At 40.1% G+C, this 12,221-nt stretch overlaps 1 protein-coding gene across 2 annotated transcripts in view; it reads left to right on the forward strand.

Moving 5' to 3' along the window:
• Positions 1–12,221, forward strand: part of GK5 (glycerol kinase 5) — an 81,239-nt gene that overhangs the window by 63,961 nt on the left and 5,057 nt on the right. For both annotated transcript variants that reach the window (XM_005888765.2, XM_070375034.1), the window contains 3 exons: positions 7,439–7,542; positions 8,452–8,511; positions 9,397–9,530. In XM_005888765.2, the coding sequence (XP_005888827.2) occupies positions 7,439–7,542; positions 8,452–8,511; positions 9,397–9,530 (298 nt within the window). The remainder of the gene's footprint in view (positions 1–7,438; positions 7,543–8,451; positions 8,512–9,396; positions 9,531–12,221) is intronic.

Raw genomic sequence — 12,221 nt, forward strand, 5'->3', positions numbered from 1 at the left:
GTGTTTGCTGCATTGCAGGCATATTCTTTATTGCTGAGCCACCTGGGAAGCCCCTTCCCTCTTCTTACTCACAATTAATATTATATCTGCCATTCCCTTACCTGAAACTGTGAGCACTGAACAGAACTAAGGCGGGGAAGGTACTTTCCAGGGCTGAGAAGTTGTGTTTTTTCTTTAATGATTATCAAGCTTTGTTACAGTGTTTGTTTTTTTTAAAACAGTGTTTTATTTCATTTTTATTTTTGGCTGCACCATGTTGCATGAAGGATCTTAGTTCTCCAACCAGGGCTGAACCTGTGCCCCCTGCATTGGGAGCACAGTCCACACCACTGGGCCATCAGGGAAATCCCGGAAGTTGTGTTTTGATCTGGCATGAATTCCACAAGAGGGAAGAGCAAATTCTCCTGGCTTCTGCTCAGAACTCCATCTCTGTGGAAACTGAGTTGGCAAGTTTATTATAGAACTTTTACATAAGACCCATGGTTACTTTATCATGACCAAAAATAGCCATTTCTCAGTGGGGGAAAATAGATCAGTAAATTGGCATTCTTTACTTACAGGAGGTATACCACTGAGAATTAGAAAAGTAATGTTAAGGTATATACTACACCAATATTTTTCAGTTGTTTATAAGTTTCATTAACATTTTTTTTTTAAATCAGACTTTCTTTTGGTTAATTGTTGTGGTGTGGGATGTTGGTTACTTTGCCTAACTAAAAAGTGAACTCAGTAAAAGGCTTGATTTTATAATATTTAATTTTGTATTTAATTGAAAGATCTGTGATATTGTCTCTAATTTTAGCATATTGTTGCAAAGACTTTTAAAAACTGTTTCCAGGTGTAGTATTATATAAACAATATAAACAAAATTCCTTTTGCAGGTGGGGAGGTGGAGTTAGTCCTTTTAATACTCCTCTAAATCTCTCCACTAAATATTTTCTCTTTCTAAAAATAAAAATTTCTCCTGCTTCTAGTCTATTCCATACTCAAGCAATCAGTTACAAGAAACCCCAAATTTAAAAGTTTGGATGGGGACTCCCTTGGCAGTCCAGTGGTTAAAACTCCCCACTTGCCGTGCAAGGGGCATGGGTTTGATCCCTGACCGGGAAACTAATATCCCTCATGCCATGCATCATAGCCCAGAAAACATAAGACAAAACAAAACAAAATAAAAGTGTGGATAATGTAGAATCTGGTGAAAAAGAATTAGATAGAATTAGATCCAGGGTAGTTTTAAATCCCTAAAATTACCATATTTTCAAACTAGAGTTTTAAACCGGCATTATTTTAATATCTGTGAGAATTTCCTTCTGTATACTTTATCCTAAAAGACTAAGAGGTTATAGACTACATATAGAGATTGTATTGCATCTTCTTCAGAGCAGTGCAAAGCACCTGATGATCATCCATGCTAGGACAGGGAGTGCAGAATATTTGTCTGATTGAGGTTTGAGGGGGAAGATTAGATGAAGAGTTGTCATCAGCAAAGGGAGGGTTTAATTAGTTGACTGTGGATTCTTCCCTTTTTGAAAAATGTGCTGTGGGACCTTGCTGTGACTATCTTGGCAGCTCTGTCTTTAACTTCTCAACCAACTGATATCCCTGTAAAAATAATATGAAATATATAATTAAAAACCCCAAAGTAACGCTAGAGTCCTAAAGATTAGACCCCACTGTCACTCATATGGTTTTTAATTTTGTGTTGCTCACAGAGTGTCCCTGCCCTGCCTTGCGTGTAAACTGGCCATGTGTTGAGGTGGGGTGGGGGAGGACCACAGGACAGTTATTTCCTAATGTAAAATGAAACTCTGAATTGGAAACTGAAAGTTAATTCAAACAACAAGAGTGCGTTGATACTAAGCTGTTCGGAAAATAGTGGGGAGATCACTCATAAGCTGCCAGCGCTGCCAGCATCAACAACTAGAGAAAATGCGGGTTAGGAGAATGGAAGGAAGGGTCATGTGTCTGTGATACTGCCTTTGATTTTAGAATACTGTTACAACTGCAGATAGTGGAAGGCAGGATATTAAAGGCTTCTGATAACCTCAGGGGTGTCAGAGAAAGGGACAGCCCTTTCTTCAAGGACAGATGAACTTGTGGGACAGCCACAGTAGGGAATGGGCCAGAGGGGCTAGAGCATGGGGTTGGACACTGGGTGGCATTGATTGGTGCAGCCACTGTGGCTTTGTCTAGGGAGGGGGTTGCTAAACTAGAGCATCACTCACAGGTATCAGAGGCAAGCATCAGTCATCATTTACTTGATGCTAAAGTTACTGTGACGCTGGCCGTACATAGTAGAGTGGACAGGACCTTGAGCTAAGTGCCAGTCTTCAGCAGATGAGTAGGCACGCTCCAGTGAGTGTTCTTAGATTTGCAAGGAATGGGCTTGCTTACCTCCACTCCCCCAGGAGGAGCTGTCTATCCACACACTCCTGAGCATTGGGAATGGAAAGGAGTTAGCAGCTGACTTGGTAATTCTCAGCGTTCTTCTCTGTGGTTTCTGTCTCTCTGTGGTTCTGCTTTTTTCTTCTCCTTACCAGCTTTGCTCTGTACCCTTTCTTCCTTATAGCTTCTGTTTATTGTCATTCATATCCTTCAACTTTCTGCCTTTTCACAGTTTGGAAATAAATACAGCCTTCTTCCACCTCGTGCAATCTTTTCCCATCAGCTCCCTCTGAAGAGTTTCCTCGTTCACATTTCCAGGGGAGGAGTCTGATTGGGTTTCCTTGTGTTTTCAAGCCTCGGTAGACTTTGAGTCCTTTGTGTTCATACCCTGCAGTTGTGGTGCTAGCAGTGGGTCTGGGGCTTAAAACATGGCTGCTTTAGGCAAGGATTCAAGTGGTTTGCTATGACCTCCTCTCCCTGTGGCCAGCAGAGACTGGGAACTCCCCCTCTAGTTCTATGATCACTGCGACGTCTGAGCCATGGAAAGGGAAAGGGAGATAAAGCATGGTGTTGATACAGACCTTAGCAAACGTTGACAGCAGAGGTATAGTGGCCGACAGTGGTCATGGGAGACTAGAACAGTGTCCTCCTGGTCCTGGGGTGTGGAAGCCTGAGGACCTGCCACTGAATGGCTGTGGTTGAAGCCATTTGTCCAGCCCAGAGCCAGGCTTGTTAGAGCAACCAACCACAAAATCAGTGGAAGACACATCTCAGAGTTACTTAAGGGTTAGGGGAGTTGATTTACAATGGAAGGGAATCTTGAGAAAGCATAGTGAAAGAGTTATGAAGAAATTGAGTAGTAGTGAGAAGGATTTGAATAAGAAATGACAACTAAAATTAAAATTGTGAGAGGATGTCCCTGGTGCTCCAGGGATTTGGACTTCACCTCCCAGTGCAGAGTGTATGAGTTTGAACCCTGGTCAGGGAACTAAGATGCTACATGCCTCACTGGCCAGAAAAACACCAAGACATAAATATTAGAAGCAGTATTGTAACATATCAATAAAGACTTTTAAAATGGTCCTCATCAAAAAAAAAAATCTTAAACTAAAAATTGTAGTGGCAGCTAACCTGTGAATATATACTGTGTCTTGGGCACTGTCATAAATTCTTCACATGTGTTGTCTTATTTAACACTCAGTAACTCAATAAGTTACACAATTGCACTCATCTCACACGCTAGTAAAGTAATGCTCAAAATCCTCCAAGCCAGGCTTCAGCAATACGTGAACCGTGAACTTCCTGATGTTCAAGCTGGTTTTAGAAAAGGCAGAGGAACCAGAGATCAAATTGCCAACATCCGCTGGATCATGGAAAAAGCAAGAGAGTTCCAGAAAAGCATTGATTTCTGCTTTATTGACAATGCCAAAGCCTTTGACTGTGTGGATCACAATAAACTGTGGAAAATTCTGAAAGAGATGGAAATACCAGACCACCTGACCTGCCTCTTGAGAAACCTGTATGCAGGTCAGGAAGCAAGAGTTAAAACTGGACATGGAACAACAGACTGGTTCCAAATAGGAAAAGGAGTACGTCAAGGCCGTATATTGTCACCCTGCTTATTTAACTTATATGCAGAGTACATCATGAGAAACGCTGGACTGGAAGAAACACAAGCTGTCAAGATTGCCGGGAGAAATATCAATAACCTCAGATATGCAGATGACACCACCCTTATGGCAGAAAGTGAAGAGGAACTCAAAAGCCTCTTGATGAAAGTGCAAGAGGAGAGTGAAAAAGTTGGCTTAAAGCTCAACATTCAGAAAATGAAGATCATGGCATCCGGTCCCACCACTTCATGGGAAATAGATGGGGAAACAGTGGAAACAGTGTCAGACTTTATTTTTCTAGGCTCCAAAATCACTACAGATGGTGATTGCAGCCATGAAATTAAAAGACGCTTACTCCTTGGAAGCAAAGTTATGACCAACCTAGATAGCATATTGAAAAGCAGAGATATTACTTTGCCAACAAAGGTCTGGCTAGTCAAGGCTATGGTTTTTCCATTGGTTGTGTATGGATGTGAGAGTTGGACTGTGAAGAAGGCTGAGTGCCAAAGAATTGATGCTTTTGAACTGTGGTGTTGGAGAAGACTCTTGAGAGTCCCTTGGACTACAAGGAGATCCATCCAGTCCATTCTAAAGGAGATCAGCCCTGGGATTTCTTTGGAAGGAATGATAGTAAAGCTGAAACTCCAGTACTTTGGCCACCTCACACGAAGTGTTGACTCATTGGAAAAGACTCTGATGCTGGGAGGGATTGGGGGCAGGAGGAGAAGGGGACGACAGAGGATGAGATGGCTGGATGGCATCACTGACTCGATGGACGTGAGTCTGAGTGAACTCCAGGAGTTAGTGATGGACAGGGAAGCCTGGCGTGCTGCGATTCATGGGGTTGCAAAGAGTTGGACACAACTGAGCGACTGAACTGAACTGAACTCAATAAGTAGAGAATACTTGCGTCATTCCATTCTGAAGCTGAGGAAACTGAGATTTGGAGCCATTCTGTCACTTGGCAGACAGAGATTCTTTGGACAAGAATCCTTGTCTAAAGCAGCCATGTTTCAAGCCCCAGACTGGCAGCCTCACACAGCCAGTGAGTGACACAGCTAGCTTGTAGGACTCTGAAGTCCAGGTTCTTAACCACTCTGCCAGGCTGTTTCCTGATGTAGCATAATATATTCTTATAATGCTAAGACAACTAGAGCCTGAGGAACTTACTTTTATGGTCTAGATTGACAACGATAAGAGACATGGGGGCATGAACCATCCTGCAAGCCCCCAGGAAATTAGGCTGAAGTTCGCTGGGGACAAGGGCCTGCTGGGGCAGGTAGTCTGTGCCCCAGGCAGGAGTCTGCGGGTTTTGCTCAGGGGACCACACAGAGCTTTACTGAGTCCTGTTGTTCCTGGTCTGTTGATGGTTCTGGAGAGCTCCCTTGTTGGGCTTGGCAGTGACAGATTGGAGGTGCGGCTGGAAGCTGTCTGCCCTGGCAAGATGTGACCAGGCCTTTTCAAAGGACCTTGTTTTTCCTGTTTTATCATCCCAAACAGAGATTCACTTGGATTAACAAATGTAGGGACATTGTAACCTGTAAAGAAATTTTTAGGTTTCCATGGAATTTATAACCCCTCAAGTTGGCTTATTACTAATGGTAAAATATGTTCATAGCTATTTGTACAAGAGTGATTTCAGGCCAGTTCTATCAAGATTTTATGTGGTATATTGGAAGAAGTCATTTTTATGCAGGAAAAAAACCGTAGGAAAGGAATTCCCTGACAGTCCAGGGCAATTTCACTGTCAGAGGGTGGGTTCAATCCCTGGTGGGGGAACTGAAATCCCACAGGCCACGTGATGTGCCCAAAAAAAAAAAAAAAAATAGCATACTGTGCTGTACTTGGTCGCTCAGTCGTGTCCAACTCTTTGCGACCCCATGGACTGTAGCCCACCAGGCTCTTCTGTCCATGGGGATTCTCTAGGCAAGAATACTGGAGTGAGTTGCCATGTCCTCCTCTAGGGGGTCTTCCCAACCCAGGGATCAAACCCAGATCTCCCACATTGAAGGTGGATTTTTTACCATCTGAGCCACCAGGGAAGGCCTAGCATACTACTAGGGACTAATTGAACTGGCTGAGTCTGACCCATCTTTGTTTTACTGTGTTCTGTCATTTGGTATATACACCAGCTCTATTTTGTGTCAGCTTTTACTGTGTAAATCACCAAAAGGTATTAATGATTGTGGAAAATTATCAAAATAAAATCACAGGAGGAGGAACATCTAGGTCATGGTAAAGATAAGACATAAAGCAGAATTTCTGCAGTTGAGACATTAGGAAAAGTATTGTTTGTTCGTGGATTCAGCAGATATGTATTGATCCCTTGTGAGGGGCAGGTGCAGTGCCAGGCCCCAGAGATACACGTGAACACGTCAAATGAGTTTCTGCCTGTCATGCTAACAGTGTAGCGGGGAAGATGAAGTTTCAACAAACACAGATACATGTGATGATAAACTGTGGCACGTGATATGCTGAGGAGTTACAGGATTCCATAACAAGTGGATGGTGGGGAACCTGATTTAGTCTCTGAGATTAGAAGTTTTCCCAGAGGAAGCTGAGCCAAATTGTGGAAGGGGAGTAGGATTAACTAATAGGAGGTGTGGTAGAAAGTTTTCCAGGTAAAGGTGTGTCAGGCCCTGAAGTTAGAAGGTGCCTCCGGGCACCATTATTTCCTGACAGCCCCAGCCTGTCCCTCCATCATGACCTTGTGTAGGTGTGTTGAAACAGTTCTGCCTGTTTCCTTCAGAGATGGCAAGCTCTGACAGGAACTCTGTGTTTCAGTCTCCTGTCTCAGAATCGTCTTGCATTTCTGGCGATGCGAAGAAGAGTCCAAACTTCATCTGGTGAATGCCTAATTCCAGCTCAGGATTATGGCCTTTTCAACGCAAGTGTTAGGTTGAGTCATTTCTGATGTTAGTCAATAATACTATGTAAACTAAGAAATAGAGTTTAGTTTGAAAGTCTGACACTATATTGGATATAAATTATGACACTGAAAAACACATTTTTTTGCATGGTGGTTTTATTGAAGTCTTAACTTAGTATCTTCAAAAAGCCTTTCTACTTAGTAGACAATCTCAGTGTAAACACTTTACAGTTGGAGAAAAGGGGAAATACTAGCATTGCTTTTCATGTATCTAGCTAAGCATTTCATAATTTATTACTCTGGGCTTCAAACCCTTTTCTTTGTAGAGGCGCAGACAGAAGATCCGACTCACAAATCTAATATCTGTGACTCAAACTTGCTTAAGTCCTATCAAAAAGTTATTTGAATAATTGACATAATTTGGGGGCTGTCGTTCATGTTAAAACTGTCTCTAAATAAGCATTCTTTTCTCCTAAAATGGCTATATTTTTATTGTTTTAATATAATATACTTTCAAGTCTATAGATATAATTTAGAGCAATAATTGTATACTCTTAACTGTCTCTTACTTTAGGCTCCATTAAATGACCCCTGTGCATGTGCCTCTTTTATGGGTTTGAAGCCTTCCACCAATAAATACCACCTTGTTCGAGCAATATTGGAGTCTATAGCTTTCAGGTACCAGAACCTGCCCTAAACTACCCCCTCCTCACAGAGTATTGCTATTTCCTTTTATTAATTTCTACTAAACTAAATTAAAATTTTTTCTTAATTTTAATTCTTTATACCTTTAGTTTAATTCATACTGAATATGGCCCAGCTAGCTCAGTCAGTAGAGCATGAGACTCTGAATTCATACTATATGATATAATCTGTTCTTATTGCTCTTTGCTATTTTTTTGCATCTTTTTTCTGCAATTAATAGTGCCAGTACCACTTTAGATTTGATATCTGAAAATTGAATGATTTTTAAAATATATAATTTATTATGAATAAAAAATTCAAAATTTGTACTTTGAAAAGTTTTTGTTTTCTCATTCATAAAGGAGAATTCTAACTAATAATGCTGCTGTGATACTCAAAGATTGATTCACCAAGACTATTCTTTCTGTATATTTCCTTTGGTCTTTTTGTTATGAGTCAGGTGTAGCTTATTAAAATTAAGAATGCAACTGTCATGAATGGATCTAATGGAACACTTGTAATGTTTACATTTTCTCTGATTATAAAATCATTAATTTTTATATTTTATGATTTTTTAAAAATGCCATTTATGGTGTGTCATCCATACCTATTAAATGGATACTTGCTTTACATTTGTATTTGCAAGAATGGTAATAGATTAAATTCAATTCTGAAAGAAAAAGTATGTTCTCTTGTATCACAGTGAAAAACAGAAGGCCCTGAGTCTCTTGCTTATTTGAGCATCTGTTACTGATGTCCAGTTAGCATATTTAATGTTTTCTTTTGCATATTTTATAAATATCATGTAAATAAAACCACAGTTTTTACTATTCTAGATTGGAAAAAATAGAAAATTATTATGATATGAATTGCCTCTAAGTAGTTTCTTTGTTTTTTAACTAGAAACAAACAGTTATATGAGACGATGCAGAAAGAGATCCATATTCCTGTAAGAAAAATCCGGTATGTACACTTTGTTTCTAAGAGATTTCATTAGAAATTAGAAATTAGTGCTAGCTGCTATTGGTATTTTCATCATTAGGATTATTCAGGATTTCAAAAAGAACTTATGCTTACCTTCTTTGCAACGAAATTCTTGGTCATAGGAATTTGGAGAGGACGGAAAGCTAATTTTGGATTTAAGGAAAATATAGACCAATATGGAATTTGAGAGGCTCTGAGCACCTATATCGGAGAAGGCAATGGCAACCCACTCCAGTACTCTTGCCTGGTAAATCCCATGGACGGAGGAGCCTGGTAGGCTGCAGTCCATGGGGTCGTTAAGAGTTGGACACGACTGAGTGACTTCGCTTTCACATTTCACTTTCATGCATTGGAGAAGGAAACGGCAACCCACTCCAGTGTTCTTGCCTGGAGAATTCCAGGGACAGCGGAGCCTGGTGGGCTGCCGTCAATGGGGTCACACAGAGTCGGACACGACTAAAGTGACTTAGCAGCAGCAGCAGCGGCAGCAGTAACACCTATATGTATATTATAAAAATCTTTAATGTTTCTTTTTTGAGTGTGTGGGTATCCTTTTATTATGGAAGCTTCATGTATTTTTTGCCAGAATGTCCAAATGGATTTTTATGTTAGCTTAGTTCACTTGGTCACTAGTCCCAGGACAAGCCGGGCAGGTAGGAAAATTGATGGCAGGAACAAGGAAAATGTTTAAAAATTGTGATCTTCAGGTCAATGCTAAGTGATATAATTTTGGAATTAAAAAGTTAAACTTTAAAAATAAAATCAAGGCTCTAAACAAAGATGTGTGGATCTTTTTTAAAAAGAATAATAATGTTTTTATGCTTTTGTTACAGTAATTTATCTCCAATATCTTGCTCCCCACAGGGCAGATGGAGGAGTTTGTAAGAACAGTTTTGTTATGCAGATGACTTCAGACCTGATTAATGAGACCATAGACAGACCCGTCCACATTGATATGTCCTGCTCAGGCGCAGCTTCTCTAGCTGGCCTTGCTGTTGGTATGTGTGGGTTTTATGAAAATGAGAACTGTCTTGCAAAACCATTTCTTACAGATAGCATTTCTCCTCTCAAAGCACAAAATTACACCAAAGATCTGGAAAGCCTTGGTGGCCATATACTCCATGCATGCATGCCCTTCACTAATAAAATACTCCTATGACCCATACTCTGCTATGGTGGGTCTAGCTGCACCTCTTCTATTCTTGCTGCTCTCCTTCAGTGAGAAGTATGAGGCCAGGAAAATTAATTCTCAACTGCTCTGGTCTTTAGCTTGGGAGTCTCTCTGGGTAAACTTTCTGATTAGATAAGCTTGTCTTTGGCATTATTGTTGTTTAGCTGCTAAGTCCTATCCAACTCTTTTGCAACCCCATGGACTGTAGCCTGCGGGCTCCTCTGTCCATGGGATTTCCCAGGCAAGAGTACTAGAGTGGGTTGCAGTTTCCTTCACAAGGGAATCTTCCTGACCCAGGGATTGAACTTGCGTCTCCTGCATTAGCAGGCAGGATGTTTACCACTGAGCCACCAGGGAAGCCATCTTTGGTATTAGAAACCACTTTATTCTTCTACTTGTTGAACATTTGTCTAGCTCCTGCTACCACAGTCACTGCTGGGATTAAAGTTTAAATGACATAGTCCCAGTTATGGGAGTCTCCATTGGGAACACTCAGGCAAACCAACCCATTATTTTGCGATAAACCCAGTGAAAAGCTGCAGTATGAGGCAATAGGTGTAGGTTTTCCCAGAGGAGACAATGTATAGTTCAGTTTTGAACCGGTTGGCACACAGCCAGGTGAGGAGAGAATAGAGGGTGAGGGGTCCAGTAGTGAAGGCAGTTCGTGCAAAGGTCCTGGCCCATTCTGGTGCTGATGAATGAGAGCAAGAGGGGAGGCTGGGGAGGTACAGATTTGTCCAGTCACAGGGCTTCTTCATTAAGAGGAGTTCGGACTTGATCTTGAATGCATAGGCGAGCCACTGAAGAATTTTAAGCAGAAGGATATGGATAGATCTACATTTGAACAGATCGCTTTGGCAACTAGTGTTTTCACTAATTAGTTGGGAGGCCAATTAGAGGGTTCCCCAGGGAGCAGGAAGTGACTCTTCCTTGAGACTCTGGGAGTGTCTTCCTGTGTTCCTATATGGAAGGGAGGAGCGTTTGTACAAAACAAGGTATCTTACACTTAAAAGTTTAGGCTATTATTTATTAATTAAAGTTATGGACCGAAAAAGCATCAAATCAAATTAAGGTCATCTTAATCTTTATTCTACTAAAAATTTGTTATCTTGGAATAAAATTGAAACAGTTACTTTCATGTGTTCATTGATTGATGTTTGATTAATTCAAGTTGAAGAAAATAATTATCCCTTAAATTATCATTGTCATTCAAAAATGTTAGTTCCTCTATATATTTCAACTCTTAAGTTTAATATAGTTGATGTTGTTTTTAATAATTTCACATGCCTAACTGAGCAAAATTGGAACTATAATAAGAAAAATGTTCTAAGTATGTAAACAACTCTTGAAAATTGGATAAATTAAGCTTATCATTACAGTAAGCCAAATGCTCATAAGCATTCCAGTATTGTTTATAAGGTTAAGCAAATTGTTCTACACTTATCACCATATGAAACTAAGTATGTCAGATTCTCTTGAAGCCAGCTACAATCTGAGGTATAGCAAAGAGGTGGACATGACTGGGCAGATACTACTACTAAATAAAAAACACAGGCATATTATTCTCACACATAACATAGTGACTTTAATTGTATTTACTTCATCTGTATTTAATTTCAAAACAAAGATACTTTACTAGCTATAGGGAGCAGTTTTACCGTCTTGGAAAATCTGAAATTTCTTTTTTTTTTTTTAAATAATGATTATGTTATATTTATTTGGCTGTGTCAGGTCTTAACTGTGGCATGCAGACTCTTAGCTGCTGCATACGGGATCTAGTTCCCTGACCAGGGATCGAACGCAGGCTACCTGCATTGGGAGGGCAGAGTGTTAGCCACTGGACCACCAGAAAAGTCCTAGAAAATCTGAAATTTCTGATTGGATTATTTCTCTCTCAGAAAATTTAGACATGAAGGCTATGTAGATTCTCTGTATTTTCAAAATTCACCCAGAAACTGGGTGTGTTCAATACATATTTAATAAAATAACTTAAAAATATGCAAGAGTTAAAGAAAAAAATATATGCAAGAGTTGACTCATTGGTAAAGACTCTGATGCTGGGAGGGATTGGGGGCAGGAGGAAAAGGGGATAACAGAGGATGAGATGGCTGGATGGCATCACCGACTCGATGGACGTGAGTCTGAGTGAACTCCGGGAGATGGTGATGGACAGGGAGGCCTGGCGTGCTGTAGTTCACGGGGTCGCAAAGAGCTGGACACGACTAAGCAACTGAACTGAACTGAAAAATGTATATGCCTTTAAGTGTAAATAATAAATTCTGAAAATAAGAATTTTAAGAACATATTTATTTTCATGACTAAATTTATCCAATTGTGTAGTATACTAAGAAAAACTATTTCTAGTCTTTTAATAACTTCTATAAATTAATATCTTTAAATACAATTTAAAATGCTGACTTTGTAAATAGAAAGAACGTGACCTGACAGAAAACATTAGAAGAAAGCCTTACATGAAATGTAATAGTTTTAAAAAGAAAGTATTTATTATATTAATTCC

This window comes from Bos mutus, chromosome 1, assembly GCF_027580195.1.
Source record: "Bos mutus isolate GX-2022 chromosome 1, NWIPB_WYAK_1.1, whole genome shotgun sequence".
NCBI classification, from domain to species: Eukaryota; Metazoa; Chordata; class Mammalia; order Artiodactyla; family Bovidae; genus Bos; species Bos mutus.